Here is a 16,878-nt window from a genome sequence, read left to right on the forward strand (position 1 = left end):
GGATCCATCCTCGCCAGCTACCTTAAAATACTGCCCATGATCTTTATCATCATGCCAGGGATGATCAGCAGAGCTCTCTACCCAGGTAAGAAGGCTTAGAGAATTATAGATATATTTAATGAATATTTTATGTTTTCCAATGGCTATACTTAAGGAACCTTTGTCCCTAGTTTCTCAGTGAATATTTTGTATATTGAACAACCATAGAACAGAGCCTCTTGTGTCTCTATCCTGTTGAGTTGTTGTCAGCTGAAAATTGTCACTAAATTTCTGACATGAAATTGCAGTAATATTTTAAGGAAAAAGGTGCTTCCTTCTCACCCCGTAATCATTCCATTCCACATAATAAACTACGAACTCTCCATGCTTTACAATACCATGCATTGCACATTGCATAGACACAATCACCATGAGCAAAATTTATGATAATTCTATAAGATCACAAATGTCTACAACACATTGGTGATAATAAAAAAGGGAAAATTTATAGACCGGTGCCTAAAATGTGCAACACAATCAAAGTGCAATCCATTAAATTAGGAGATATTGTTAGTTTGTGAATTAAGAGTTCTGAGATCTCTATATTATGAGCTGGTTCAATAAAGAGATTAAAATGGAAAAGCGGAAGAGTTGGATATTGTCTGCTGCAAAGTTCTGTGTTGGGGAGAAAGCCATTTAACCTGTTGATGGTTGAGTTCAGTGTTTGCTGATCGCATAAAGCAAAATCTACGTCTGTGGTCCTGATCACTGATCACAAAACACTGGCTAATTGCGTGCGACACAGCAATGATTCCAAAGCCATCCAAAAGCCGCTGATGTACATGCAAGAAACATATAATCCGGGTTGGGGAGAAGGATCTGAACATACAGCATGCAATGCCAACCTGCAGCATCTATGGCTAGCAAAATAATCTAAAAATAAGGGGCGCAGGCTGCATAATTTAATAATTTGCCCCTTTACGAAGCAACCTCACCTGGAATTTACTATACAGTTTTGTCCGCCAGTTGAAAAAAAGATTGCCATGTAACTGGAAAGAATGCAGAAAAGTTTCATGAAGGGGCATGGATGACCCAGGAAAAGACTGCTTAACCTATATTTATTTACACTTCATAAGGAATGTAAATAACATATACAGGGTCTAAATAATACCAGTATATAGCTTATATTAAAGGTATTGGACAAAATACAAAATGAGGGGGAACCAGAAGTAAAACAAAAAGCTTTTCAGCAATGAAATATCCATTGGAACATTGGCCAGGCTTAAAAAGCTATAACGCTGCAGTTACCTGGTTGGTTAAAAACTGATCCCTAGCTGCTCTTTAAGGGACACATAGCTATGGCTTATAAGGGTACGGGGACTTTTCTGGGTAAACGCAGAGCTTGAAGATGTAAGGAATTAAATCTTTTAAGATCAATAAAGCCAAAAATAAAAGCTAACGGAAGCACAGCTATGTAATGTGGGTACCTTGAGAAGAGTGCTGCAGGATCCTAGAACATGTATTGGTATAATCTACAGGATCCTTGTAGTATTTGAGGGATAACCCGGCTCCTAACAACCCTTCCGACGATGCCATCCGCCTTAGTGATGTGTCAGATAGAAAGGGTGTTGAAGGCAGACTGGCCTAGGTTGTTGGTGTACCCAGAAATGTCTGCAAGCTCTGGCCAATCTACTAACAAAGAAACACAATTTTTTCTAACCTAACTATACAACAAAGGAACTCTCGTCATATATAGACCTGAACCATTGTTTAAAAACTACCAACACTCCATGAAGAACAAACCTTTAGGACATCTGGTCATCTGGTGGCAGGTCATCTGACAGCCACCAATGAAATATTGCAATGATAAAAAGGATCACTGTGCCAAGGTAAACATCATAGTTAGAACGTTTTGTGCGTTTAAAATGAGAAAATCAGGGCAAAGATTCAACTGCTGTACTATGCCAGCCCAAATACAATCAGACTTAAAGTTGGATTACTAATATCTTGACTTTGGCCGAGTGAGAAAAAGACTGTTTGATATTATTTTGCTGACTATACACAGACCAGACTGGCCAAAGATATAGGTGGGATTTTTTTCTGCACATGAGGTTTGTTAAGACCCAACGCTGGCTTTTATACACTTATCTTTGCCTGTATCCGGCAGCATAAAAGACTAAGGCCCTAAATTAGGTTGGTGTGCTTTCGTTGTCCAAGTAAAATGGAGCTTGATAGATCTAGATGTAAAAGTTTGTTTTACTTGCAAAGTTTTGCAAGCCATTTTTGTACGGCAGTTTGGTTTAAACTCATACATGGCCTACTGGCTAAAGCTAAAAGTGCATGCCATGGTTTGGGCAACTTTCTGGTTCTTTCCTCCACCAATCCACCCTTAAAACCTCTTACTAATTAGTAGTTGAAATATTTCCTTAAGTGGTACAGCCCACTCTTTTTTTTTTTTTCAAAAGCCCACCACTTTCTAATGCAAGTCCTGTTGCAAAGGTATAGTCCCAACATTAAAATGCATTGGGCTTCTGCAGACAACCAACAAATAGCGGTAACCCCCCTTGCCCCTTGGCAGCAGGGTAAAATAAAAGGATCTGTATAGGACACCCCTGAGTTTGAGAAGTGCAACAACAGCAAGTGTAGAGGTTTTCTGTGCAAGTAGAAAACTTCCAATAATGTAATAATAATACTTTAGGAATATTTAATTTAGCAGAAACAGATTTGTATCAGTCTTGGTCTATTATAATGGAACTCGTTGTTCTGCATGAAAATATTTCAATCTCTCTGTCTTTTCTCAATGTTTTTCTTTCTTTTCTAGCAAAATAAATGTATAGCTCTGAAAAGGTCAAAGACTCATTTATTCCAAAGGGAGCACCTATTTTGCATTGGCTGAAACATGTTGTAACACAAAAGTAGTCCGGCATGTCTAACGTTCAACCACCATAGCAGTGATTTTCTCCTCTTGTCAAACTGGTCTATAAAGAAAACTCAACATCAAAAAAGTTCAAGTATCCAACTTGCTTTACACTTAAGTCAAGCAATTTGTTTTAGCCCCAGTATTTACTCATCACATTGGTCTGTGGGAAGATTGTTGACATCAATACACACCTGGGGAGATTCCAAAGAAAAAATCCGGTCTTTCCCTTGCAATGGGTGTTTAGATGATAGAACACGTTTTAGCTCTTCTTCCAACGAGCTCCTTCTTTTTCCATTTTCTGCTGATCTCGCATCTATTAACGTTTGGGAAATGAGAGGGCTCACAAAGCTTCCTCTACTGATGTGACTATCACTCAGCTTTCGATGTAGAGGTGGGCGCTCTCCATTGGGAAGACGGTCGGAACTCCTCCTGTGCAGACTTGTAGATGGGTAGTATTCCTCGGACATGGAAGAGGAGTTAGACTGCGGTAACGAACCAGAACCACTGGAGGAATATTCTCCAGCAAATGGGCGAAACAGTGTAGACTCTTCATCATCTTGATCATTGTGAGCAGGTTCATTTTCAATGAGAATGTCAATTTGTTCAGCGTCTCTTTCATCAACCCCGTTGATAAAGGGCTCAGGGATTTCTTCTGTTGGTGTGGCTGTTGATTTGGCATTCAAGGCATTTTTCATGCTGATGAAGTCTGTTACAGGCACAGTTCTTGGCTTTGGTACTGGGGGTGGCTTGTGGGACACAAGGTGATGACTACCTGCTAGTGCCGCAATGCCTTCACCAGGTTTTTGTGAAGAATTTACATTCTTGCTGCCTTGGCCCGCTGAATCATCAATATCAAGCTTTTGTTCACTATCAGTACTTGGGATAGACTCCTTTAGACTAATTTGCTTGGAAATATTAGTTTTGTTGTCACTAACCACAGATTCCTGCTCTAGGCCTGCCTGTGTGGATGAGGCACCATTGGCTTGATCAAGCCCCAGGTTTTGGTTACCCTGTCTAGATGAATTACCCTTGCTGTGTTGAGATTCCTGGCCACGGCTTGCCTGCCTAGATAAGTTAGGCTTTCTACTGCTAGGACCTGTAACCTGTTCATGGCTGGCTTGTCTGGAAACATTGTTATGAACAGGCACGGCTTTCTCTTGGCTGGTCTGCTTAGATGGGTTTGTCAAAATAGGACTGTATTGTTCTTGATTGTAGCTAGATTGCCTGGATGGGCTACTGTTATTATTCTCAGAGTTCTCCTGCTTTTGCCTCTCCAGCTCCTTGGCCTGCTGCAAATATTGGGCCGTAGCTTGGACAGTGTCACAAATCTTGATTCTATTCATCTGAGAAGGTTGAGCATTCCTGATATTGGGGTCAATTATATTGATGTATCCTAAGATCTCACTTCCAGGCTCTGGGTCTGGCTCTACCCACGTGGGAAGATAGTCAAACATGTTGGCTCTCTCCATGTCCTGCAAAGCTGGGTGAATATGGAGCTCACCCATCGGATGTTCTTGGGCAGCTGCCCGTGGCTTGGGGGTTATCTTCTTGACTGCTTCACTTTCTTTTTTGGTGTCTTTGCCAGCCTCACTGGCACTCTTGACGTTCACCAGAGCATATTTAGGATTGATCATCTTTTTGGCTATTGCTTCTGGAGGTCCAGTTGGCATGGAAACTGGCTGTATTATTGGTTCCGGCTCTGGCTCATTATCCATCTGAATACTCTTAAGGCTGACGCCCTTGGAAAACAAGTAGAGCTCTTGGAATTGTCGGTCAAAGCTTTCCACAACTTGGCCAGACAGTACAGTAACTAGATTTCGGTCAATCCTTGCCGCTGACCAGGTAAAGCTAAGGAAAAGAAGACAACAAAATCAGTAAAATTATCAGGGTATGGAAACTGCAAGTCTAAAGACTTGCTAAAGGTTTAGAGTTCTTACAAAAAAAAAAAAAAAAAGCTCTATACAAGGTTTGCCCATCCTATACCACGCCATATTTCAAGGTAAATTATGTTGCAGACTTATTGTGTGTTGCAGATCCATACATCCCCAATGCGGAGTGGGATTTTGAGGCATTTAATAAATTATCTGCTACCTCTAAACACAAAAGATTCCACCTATACATTTGTCTTCTATGAATTGTCCTTTTTGTATAAGAGAACCATTCCCAGGAACATGCACCGATTTCCTCACCACCTTCGAGTTGCCTGTGTAGAATATTGTCACTATTCTGTTATTACAGTATTTTTGCCTGTTCTAAATAAAGTAAATTACTATCTTACTTTTAGTCTACCACTTATCCCCATCTCATGGGATGGGATTATCCCCATCTTGTAATACCACCTCACCCATGCTATTGTGTTTTGTTTTCTAAATGCTGTAAGAGGCGTTATAATCCCCTAGCTGAGAATTTTATTGCCATTACCTGTAAGATCCACAGACTGCTTTGTCCCCATCCACAAACATGAATTTCTGCCCCAGGCATCCCTTAAACTTGGTAGAAAAACGTGTGTAGAACTCAGAACCGCCTATAGTCCGTATCCTCAGGTTCTGCAATAGGAGAAAAACAAAATGGATTATGATTTGATTTCCCAGACAGCGAGCCAGAACACAGGACTATTGTCCACCACCATCAACCTATGGAACAATGGCTGTTCATGTTTGCACAAACTCGGTGCGCCTAAGCCCTTAATTCAAAATGTGAAACTTATTGTGTTCATAAACATGTTTGTAACAATACTAAAAAAGACAATGACGCAGTATAACAAAAAGTCCTAACTTTATACGGCAATAAAATAGAGGGCAACAAAAACATAAAGATCTAAATAGAACTTGGGACAGGAAAAGGTTGATATAGTTCATGTGTGTTGTATATTTTGGCAGTTTATTGAAGAAAATAAGTCCAGACATTTGTTTGGCGGCTCGTTTTGCTTATTATTATCTTGTATTTATATAGCACAGACATATTACGCAGCACTTACAAACTCCATAGTCACGTCACTAGCTTTCCCTCAAAGGGGCCCACAATGTCCCCTACCATAGTCATATGTCATTAATACAGTCTAAGGTCAATTTTGGGGGGAAGCCAATTAACCTAACTGCATGTTTTTGGAATGTGGGAGGAAACCGGAGAACCCAGAGGAAATCCACACAAACACGGGCAGAACCTGCAAACTCCATGCAGATGTCCTGGCCGAGATTCAAACCTGGGACTTAGCGCTGCAAAGGCCAGAGTTCCAACCACTGAGGCATTGTGCTGCCCATTACTTATTGTATGCCACTGGAATTCTTCTCTAAAAGAGCTGTTTGCATAAATAACTAAGATTGTAAATAAAGTTCACCTGTGAAACGATGTATCACAGACACTAACCATTGGATTCACACAAACCAGAAATGGACAAAAAGGCATATAATTTAGGCAATGGTTTTTGTGGTCTGCTATAACCACTTTAATGTGAACTTATAGTGAAAATCAAAGATGGCTCTAAAAAGAAACCAACACCACTGAGCACCTCTGTAACTGACGCCTGAAGACCATTCAGAATCCGTTCACATTCCCTTGTTTCATTGAACCTCCAATCTGTTGGCAAGTTGAACAGACGGGGGTTGTCTGATTAAAAATATTAGGCTTTATTCTCTAATGATGAAAAACTCTGACGATGCTCACAGTAGTTGGAGACCATGTGATCTTTTGCCAAGGCTTATATAAGGACAGCCTACAAGCACAGATTTTTCTCATAGCAAGTACTTTTTACTTTTATTAGCAGTGTGATGTGGAACAGCTGCCATACCTTCCTCTTGTTTCAGTAAAGTGTGTAATGTAATTGTAGGTCTGTTGATTTGTCCCTAAAAGGTTATGAGTTCAATGACCCCAACCTGTAAAAGAAAATGTTTATTTACTTACCTGTGATCCCTGGCTACTGCAAGAATTCTACGCTTTTTATTTGACAAATATTTGCTCCCGTGCTGACAAACAAGGTGGCAGGAGGAACCACAAAGTGCCACCAGAGGTGCCCAGAGATCAGAAACATTGCACAGACATTAAAGCACAGACCACCAGAGAGGTAAGTATATATTGCATTTTCTTTTAATGGGCTGGGGCTATTTTAATTTCAACTCTCTGCACATACACCAATGAATATGGAGCTCTGCAAAGTTTGGCAGATCTTCTGTGGTCACCTGCATGCATTGTTGAGCAAGACATAAATAAACCAGTATAAATATAGGTAGGACACCCTCTCTTGACTTCTCCACCTAATATCTATTCCACACAGGATAGATGACTCATATCGAGACAATAGGGTTATAGAGAACGCAAAAATGATCCCAGCTCTAAACTGCAACAAGAAGAGATCTATTTACAGGACTCTGCAACACGATACAGCAGGACACTGTAGTCCGGTGCTGGGTGATGAGCAGCTGCTCCAAATACATGCAAGCTTGTTACTGTAGCTCAGGATAAGTCAACATGCGATTAATAACACATGTGATGTCATAACACTGTAACCAGACCCAAAACCGGAGTGGCCCCTTGTCCCCTATGGCTACGAGTTATTAATAATCTTTGCATTCCTTGAGATGTCACGGACACCTCGCCCTGAAAACAGAGGAAGGTTGGTTTCTTGAGAACTGTGGGGTTATGGAAGTAGAGTGGCCCATTTTACAACAGAACCAGCTCCTTCTTTGTAATAATAGAGGGGAAAGTGTGCATGAAGGTTCTACAGCTTTATTCAGTCGTATAAATACATAGCACCATCTCCACATACAGCCGTGTTTCTTGACTTTTTGAACATGTGGAACCCCTAAAATAAATTTCGGGTCTTCAGGGACCCCTTTCTATAATTATTATATCCACAGATCACAGTATATTAGTGTGGTGGCCATTGGGAAGAATGTCTCTTACATTGCTGGCCATTGGGAAGAATGTCTCTTACATTGCTGGCCATTGGGAAGAATGTCCCCCTACAGACCCCAAAAATTAGTTAAACTGACCTGAGAATCAAAAATTTCTCACTGCTCAAGGAACCCTGATAATTTCTGGAGGAACCCTAGGGTTCCATAAACCCTGTTTGAGAAGCATTGTTGTACACCATACATCATATCCTTCTCTGAAGAGGCCTGAGAAAAAATCTCACCACAACAGAATTAAACGTTTTGGAATTACCTTTACCATTTGACTAATAACAATGGTCATCAGGACAACTGAAGCCAAAAAAATATCTTTATCTAATTCATAGACAACAAATAAAACCCAACATAGCCATTATGAACAGATGCCAGTGGGCCTTTTGGTGCCATTGTTGTAACCTCTGCTTCATAACATCTTATGCAACCATTTAGGCTTCCAATGATCCACAGCGATCAATGTGTACCTATTTGCAGAATAATAGGATGAAATGGCTCTCATGTATTAGAATAAATTTAATGGGCGTTCAACTTGTTTTCCAGCCATAGACTTCACATACAAAGCAAGACAAGACCTCATCCTTTGTACTCTCACTTTTCTCTTGTGAGGGAGAAGACAATATATTGTTCTTATGGTCTTTGTGTGTTGCCAAGCACCGCTATTTAGAAATAAACAAAGGCGTGGATTTACAGCCACTATAAATCTCTCTTTTTCTTAGCAGAATTATTGCCCTGAAGAGTCTTATGTTCTTGTCCTCGCTCTTTGCACTTCTAAGTAAACAATCCCAACGGACAAAAATGATTGGCATATCTTAAAATGTCAGTCAGGTCTAGATAATCCATGGCCTATGGTGTAAAGACAATTTCTGTGCAAATAATAAAGACAATTGTATTTCAGAGATTAGACCGCCATCTGGAACTCCTGACATCGATGCCGCATGACACAATTTGTGCCTTGTGCAACCATTGCCAGGAATTTGACATGCTGCATCCCCTAAAATACTGGCCAAACCCATGTGTTAGATGGCTATGCCTTGTACACATAATGCTTTAATGCTAGCAAGGGACAGGGATTCAGCATGCTATAGTTTAACCAAACAGCGGCCATTTTGTGTTTTCATGCCACATGGAAGTGATCTTTTTTTTTTAATCTGGACCAGTCCACTAAATGGCTGCTTTTGCTACATATGGAAAGGACATATACTTTGACCTTTCCTCTAGAAAAGAGACATGCAGGCTACACCAAGGTGTGAAGAATGTGACCTGTCGAAGAACTAATAACATGGTTTAGGCCAATAGTACTCAAAATGACTGCCATTAGGGAAACTTGTGACAGATCCCACACTGACAGATCCAATATTACCCCTTAAGGCTCAGTAGATGTTTTTGCTGCACATGGAAAAGGTTCTGATTTCCATTGGACCATTAAATAAATAAATATATATATATACACACATATATACATACACACACACACACACACACACACACACACACATATATATATATATAAGAAATACAAGATTGCCTAAAGCATATGTTTGCTGGGGCGGCCATGGGTGCTGTTGCCACTCCTGTTTTTTTTTCTCATCCAGTACTTCTGGACTGGAGTGTTTGTTTTTTCCTCTTCAAGAGTTTCTTGAGTTTATATCTGGTTGTATATTTCAAAGGCAGTGGGGGGGGGGTTGATAATGAGCTATTTGCTCCCCTAATTCTAAGACCCCACTATTTCTGATAAAAAATCAGGGCAGGCAATCATAGCCTTTTTAATGTACAGCGCTGCATAATATGTTGGCTCTATATAAATCCTGTTTATTATTATTATTAACCTCCCGACCGTTAAGCCCGACCTTCGTACGGGCTAAAAAAAGTTGCTTTTTTCGTTAAGCCCGAGATTTTCCGTACATTAAAATCCCCACTTACCCAGGTAAGTGGGGATTTTAATGTAGGGAAAATCTACAGAAATCTAGACCTCAGTGTAACGCCCAGGTGGTTATTAATAATAATAATAATAATAATAATAATAATAATAGTCATCACATACATTTGTTAACAAACCAGCCTTCCAACTTCAAGCATTATTGAGCCTTGGCACAGAAAGAAGCACACTGACAGCTGAGACCTGAAGGTTGCAGCTGTCAGTGCAATACAGTAAGTAAAAAAAACAAAACAAAAAAAAAATGGGTTGGATTTGCTGCTGGATTTCTCACGATATAACAACATCTAACTTGACATTCAGTCTTTGCCTGTAGCGCAGTTTAATGCCACAAACACCAAATAGTCAGAGAGTAACATTTCACATAATAAAACGTGCTTTGTGGTAGCCTATGTTAGAATACAACCCCCCTCCGCCCCCACACACACACCTTCTCGTTCCTGATTACACAGTGTTATTGCTCCCCTCTCATCTGCATTCTATACATTGCATGATCCGCACCCTGCCCTCCAGACAAAAATTTTCCTCACTCAGGTGAGGACTTGCTAAATACACAGAAAAGGAGAAAATGATCTTGTAAACACAGGACTTAGTATTACAGCTAAAAAAAGGAACGGTTAGAGCAGCCTTTCTCAACCGTTTCATTATGGAAGAACCCTTGAAAGAACTTTCAGGTCTTTGGGAACCCATACTATACCTACTATATTCTCACAGTACATTAGTGGGGGTCCCTCTTACAGATAGCCAAAGGGATCATTGGTGTCAGCGGTAACAAATTGCTCATTACTTAAGGAGCTCATAGAAACAACGAAGGAACCCTGGTTGAGAAACCCTGGGATAGAACAGCCATCAGACAAAAACAGGAAATTAAGAGAATATCTCTTTATACACCATAAATTATATCATCATTATCTTCCTCCTCATGTGCTATTGTAAACATGCAATGATCAGTATTTGGGCATAACATCCATTGCAAATGGTTGTGCATGCCATTTTTTTTATCAATTGATTAACCATCATAATGCAATCAATCAGATGTAATGGTGAAATATAAATCAGGTCAAATAGTAGGCCAGAGGGATTGTAGACAGAAATAAAAACCAACAGTGGTTTCAACTTTATCCCACTAAATCCAAAAAACACAAAAATATCTAGCTGGAGATGCATTTTAAGGGCACCCCTATTTACACAAAGTCATCCCCTCACCAGCCCACCCTGTTCTTCCCAATCCTAAAACTTAGCAGGAATTTTGTGCAGCTTGTCCCTTCCCCAGACTATGTAGGACCAGGCAATGTTCATTGTCCACTAGGATCCTGCATAAGGCCCATGTGCCCAACAGTTGGTCCTTTACAGACAATTATTTTAGAATTACGCCTGGCCTAAAAAGTTTAGGAGGCTTTAGAAGAATCAGCTTGTTTTTCTATTGTGCTCCCCCCACCAATGACCACAATCAGCCGTATCTCTTTGAGTGGTCACTGAAGCAGCAGATGTATAAGGACAGATCTTTCTTTATGACTAAGCTTACGTAGGTATGATCCATATACCGGGTTTCAAATGTCCCGGACACGAGCTGACGCTTTACCTGCCTCTCCCAGTGTAATGGAATGCTACAGCCTTGGTTTAATCTGATGCAAGGGCGGTACGCAGATGTCAGTAAATACACTGCAGGCAGCCCCTCCTATGTCATCCAGTGTATAATTCTGGGAACTTCCACATGTAGAGGGCTGTGACCCCGCTATAACCTCCTATCCATGGCATTTATTATCTTAAGTATTATCTATTATCATCCAAGTATGTAGAAACAGAGGCACTTTCATTTTCCGATCTGTCTTGAAGAGCTATCCTTATTTCCCCAGTGTTTTTACAGATGTGCAAACTTGTGCATTTTTCTAAATAGTCAACATCTACGCCGTCATCTATAACTATACCCCCTGGACACAGATGGATGCAGACATAAATGACGTGAGAGGATAGGTGAAGGTGTCTTTGGCTGGTGATTGACAGCCCTGCTTTACTTTCCATATGGCGGCGTCCAATGACGTGATTGTCACATGATAGGTGGAGGCGTCATTGATGGACAGCTTGTGATGGACAGCTTGTGATTGACAGCTTGGCTTTACACCGTCTAAGCTGTGCAAAAAACAAGCTGGAAACACCCAACTGGGGAATAAATGGGTCCCCAAGGACAGCTTTGGTAGATTTTGTTCACCGATTATATCCCCGGTAAATTGTAACTATTTGGCAATGGTTCCACAACGCCCTGATTCTGGAACTCGACAATAACTTTTTACAGTCACATATTTTTATACCAGAATGTACCTATAGTTCTAGGAAGTTTGCTTTATTTGCTAAAGCAGGAAATTACACCAAAATTAAGGCTATTATATATCGCTGGAATGTCGCACATATTCTGCCCCAGGGACAAAAAAAAAGTCTGCTGGCCAAACAAAACAAAAGTAACTTGAGAAAAGTCATTATGATACACTGAATTCGAGTATAATAAAGTAGAAGTCTGAATTTTAACTAAGGGGACCTGTTCTGGTGACAATAACCTGAGAGGGGGGTTTTATGTATCTTTTATTCACTGTTGTGTTTCAACCATAAAACAGGACATCATCATGTAAAAACCCTCCTATACGGCGGAACTGGAGTTCTTACTGTTCCCTTTACATTACAGGCTTTGGTATAGCTGCAATGTTTGCTCCATAGTATGGAGGTCCGTACAGATTCTAGATTTTAATTGCAGGAGATGATTCATTCTTGGGTGAAAGTCAAAGTATAGTTGTCCCGTGATGACATTTAGAGATCCACCTTGCTGGATCACCAACAGGTCCTATTTCTATAGATCAGGCCGCTCAATAATAGCAAAGCAGCCTGTCTGTGCATTGCTCATTCATCCATATTGCCACCCAAAACAATCAATTTGAGCGACAATTAATGACTGTCTGTTCATAACATTGATTCACAGATCGGTTTAGATGTCACATTTACTCCAGCAATTGCAATTAATTAAATCTGCCATGCGCTCCAGGGAATCCACTACTACAAATATCTTAGGTGCACCTGAATCCAGCAGATGTGACAAAGGGGGAAATCTTATGAAGCCGATTCCCTCCAGCGCGAGTGGTTTTTCCCTAAAGCTATGTAGAAAAACAGAACCAGGTTCCGTATACGCTATTTACAAGTCCTCACAAGCATGCCTCAAAGGCAGGGAGGCACCCAGGAGTGTGCAGGAGACTGCCGACACCTCACCACAGGAAGCCGACATCAGGGTGTTGGGTAGGTGGGCCCATTCTGTTCCAAGTAGGGATTATACCAAAGGCCTAGCATGTACACACCTGTTAAATACGATTTCCTGTCAAATATGTAATTCATGTGCAACAAGTTCATACTTCTGAGTTGTTCTCCATTCCTTTTAAAATTTATGATCTACAGAAATGTCATAATCACTCCATAACCAACCCTCTGATCGACATTCAGAGACTACTTGGCGTTTATCTGCAGGGTGGTCATTAAGGACTCTGCCTGCCCGTGATCATGAGACACATAATGCCCCTAATAATGCCCGATGCTGCGCGCACTACTTTTTTTCCTTTATAGCCAAACTTTAAAACCCAAGAAAAGTTTTACTTTCACTGCAAACTATGCTCCAATGCTACACAATTGTCACAGTCTGAAATGTGCTGGGACATTGATGCTTGCAGAACTGTTGATATTTTTGGTCTTTCCCTTACGGTTTTCTCCTCCTGACCTCCACTTCATTCAGAATGGGTGGAGGACATTAGGAGAAAGCAATGAGAGTTGCAGAGAGACATTTATACAAGGATTAGTTTTCCAGTAGACTTCATGGACAACTGGAGGTTGGTTTGAAGGTGAGAGCTGCTGGAGAGGCAAGTAGATATCTTTGCACTGTTAAAACCTGGAAAAGTATCCTACACTAAAACAAACACACAACTGTTGGCCCAGAAAGAAATCTGTAAGCTTACTTTCTATGTACTCAGTGTTCTCTCTGGCCCCTTTTAGCTGGGCGCACCACCAAGAATAACTGTTTTTGGGTGGTTACTGAAATGTTGGGTCACAATACAGAGACTGCCACCCGCCTACAACTTCTTCCTACGCAACTTCATAAACCTTATCAGTCTTTAACAGGTTACCTCTAAACCAAAGAAACTTTCCCCTCGACTGTAATGGTAAAGTGCAATGTATGATATATCCTTTACTATTTTAAAACAACCAGAAGTCTTTTTGTTTTTGTTAACATGCTTATCTAAAGTATTCAATTATCTTAAACAGACAGGTTGTCTAATACAGCAAGCAAAGCTGCACCTAACCAATAAATTGTAAGTGTATACATGAGCATTTATTGGTTGTTATTGGTTGATCCCACACCACAACCATCTCCGTTGTGTATACGAGCAGCCACACGTTGAGCTCTATACTTGTAAACATATTTTAACATTTTACAAGGTTGGGCATTCCAGAGAAAAAATCCTTTTACACAACAGACATTTCCTTGGTACTGGAAATAAAATTTATTGGTGCATTTCATGCATCATAAATCGCAATAAAAATTGTATATCCATAAAACATAAAAGTGCCAAAACTTTATTCGGTGTAAAGGTTAAAAAACAGCCAGGAAGATGAAAGGCAATGTAGTTTCCAAAAAAGAAACACATTCAATTTATTGATCAAAAATATTTCTGAGAATTGTGATCTGTGGATAGGAGCCAAGGATTGAAAGCGAAACTAAAACCATGTTTGGGAGGGGGGGGTCAGCTTTTGGCATAGTCGGCATACTTGCCACACACTTTTTTTTTTCATTTTTAACACTATGACAGGGCCACGTTCCTTTCATCCTTATCTTTACCATTGGATCTTCCAGGTCTACTTCGAGCTCCTTCAGCAAATGGGCAGCCACTGAAGATGCAACTCCTGCTAATGCAGTAATATTTTCCCCATCGTCTCAGTGTTCCAGGAACAGAGCCAGGCTCTACATTGCATTGCACATGTGCCATACAGTGTTATCCAATAACCAAAACCCGCCAGGAGCAGGGGAAAGTTTTTGGGTAGAAAAACTTCTGGCAAAAACTTCTTCCTCTTGTTTTGTTTTTGTTACCAACTGGGAGTGGAAGGACAGAACCCTAGGACTGTACACACACTAGATCATTGGTCGCCAACCTTCAGTCCCGCAGATCACTAAAATTACCGGCTTCTGACTGCGCATGCGGGTGTCAATGAAAGGTGGAGAAACCTCCCCCATAGTGACATCATCATGACATAACCCTCGCCCACTCACAGATCTGAGCCTACGATGGGATAGTGGGCAGGGTTATGTCATGATGATATCATACTTCCCTAAGCCTGGGATTGGCACGGGGGACATGGTCCGCACCAGTGCGCCCCACCAGTGGGGTTCCTTTCCTGGCCCTGCTTGGGGGGACACCAGCCATGGCTGTGGACCACCAAAATTTTCAAGCGGACCACCGGTTGGTGACCTCTGCACTAGATGATTGTTACTACCAGATAAATGTCATGATCATCTCAGGTGAAAACCTAGTACAGGTAGTCCCCCGGGATACATATGAGACAGGGACTGTAGATTTGTTCGCACTCATTAAGGAAATTTTTGGTAACTCCAGATAGTCTAAATCAATGTTTCTTAACCAGGGTTCCAGGGAATCCTATGTTTCCTCCAAGGGTTCCTTGAGCCATAAGCACTTTGTACCTTTCTTGTGAGTTTAAGTGACACCAATGATCATTTTGCTATTTGTAAGGGTGACATTCTGCCCACTGGTCAGCAATGAAGGAGGTGTTCTTCTCATGGACCTCCAAGCAAATGTACTGGGAGCTGTGTATATAACAATTATAGCAGGGCTTCACTGAGACCTAAAAGATATTTTAAGGGTTTCCCATGTTAATAAGGGTGAGAATGGCTGCTCTAAATATTAAACAGTTATTGAGTCTCTAGGAATTCTTTGAACTACGGCAGTTGTCACTCCTATGAACTGAACTGTGGTCAACACATAACTAATATTAAACAGTAATTATATAGCGCCAACATATTATGCAGCTCTGTACATTAAATAGGGGTTGCAAATGACAGACAAAGACAGTGATGCAGGAGGAGGAGAGGACCCTGCTCTGAAGAGCTTACAATCTACAATCAGTTTACAATCAATCAGTTCTGAATATAAACCCCATAATACTCAACAAGAAATCCATACATGAGCTCTGTTGTTTGTTTAGCTATGAAAGGAATGATATTTTCACAATACACAATTACAGTAAGTACCAGCTGACAGCAGGGATGACAGGTCACCAAGAAACATATAAACATTCAGCTACAAAAACCATAATTATCAACAATGCTAAGAAAATCAAGCAAGCAGACAATTAAAGTGAACTGAGAGGATTGAAGAATGTCATTGCTTGCTCTATTCTAAAATTTCTAATTCTTGATTGTTAGGGTGATCCAATGGCTTCAACATTTTCTAAGGGCCCATTCACATGATTGTGCTGGGGTAATGCTGTAGATTTTTGCGAAACCTCAATCTCTTCAATGGACAATTTTACCCATGGCCACCTTTTGAGCCCCTCTTGGTACCTCCGACAGTTTTTGATGGAGGATATTCGGTTTCCCTACTAACCTACCTAACCACATCTCTCTTTCTCTCATCGGTGTCATTTTCTCACACACCCAGCACTGAACACAAAACAGTCATCAGAATAATTAATACTCAGCCAAGGCGAGAACAGGAAGCTGCATTCCAGCCAGCATTCTATTCATAATTTTTAATGTGAAAAGATGTAATCAAATACTGATGACAGGACAAACACTAAAAAAACAGGCTGAGAAATGAAAACTCGGTGCTGGGTAAACCCCGTCAGCATTGATTCCTAAAACTACGTCATGGTCATCCTCCTATTGGTCCCATATGTACAAAAGGCAAGCATTGGCAGATTTAAGTTTAGGAGTAACGAACCTAAGCCGTGGGTCACTATTCTAAAATTAGGCATTCTGGTTTTGTATATGTTTTATTACATTTTTATATCCTTATCCTTTTTCAGTATTTGGGTGTTTATATTTAGGTGGAAGTTTTAGGGTCCACCTGCAGGTTTTGTACTCTCTGTGTACCTAAAAA

At 40.7% G+C, this 16,878-nt stretch overlaps 2 protein-coding genes across 2 annotated transcripts in view; one reads left to right on the forward strand and one right to left on the reverse strand.

The window, feature by feature from the left end:
• Positions 1-11,323, reverse strand: part of LOC140335080 (protein FAM83G-like) — a 16,567-nt gene extending 5,244 nt beyond the window's left edge. Inside the window, exons 1-3 of the mRNA XM_072417455.1 lie at positions 11,262-11,323; positions 5,321-5,445; positions 3,091-4,747 (exon numbers count right to left, since the gene is read on the reverse strand). Coding sequence (XP_072273556.1) covers positions 3,091-4,747; positions 5,321-5,445; positions 11,262-11,276 — 1,797 coding nt within the window. The 5' untranslated portion in view covers positions 11,277-11,323. The remainder of the gene's footprint in view (positions 1-3,090; positions 4,748-5,320; positions 5,446-11,261) is intronic.
• Positions 1-16,878, forward strand: part of SLC5A10 (solute carrier family 5 member 10) — a 92,848-nt gene that overhangs the window by 25,126 nt on the left and 50,844 nt on the right. Inside the window, exon 10 of the mRNA XM_072417458.1 lies at positions 1-85. This exon is cut by the window's left edge and continues 9 nt beyond it. Coding sequence (XP_072273559.1) covers positions 1-85 — 85 coding nt within the window. The remainder of the gene's footprint in view (positions 86-16,878) is intronic.

This window comes from Pyxicephalus adspersus, chromosome 7 (assembly GCF_032062135.1).
Source record: "Pyxicephalus adspersus chromosome 7, UCB_Pads_2.0, whole genome shotgun sequence".
Lineage (NCBI taxonomy): Eukaryota > Metazoa > Chordata > Amphibia > Anura > Pyxicephalidae > Pyxicephalus > Pyxicephalus adspersus.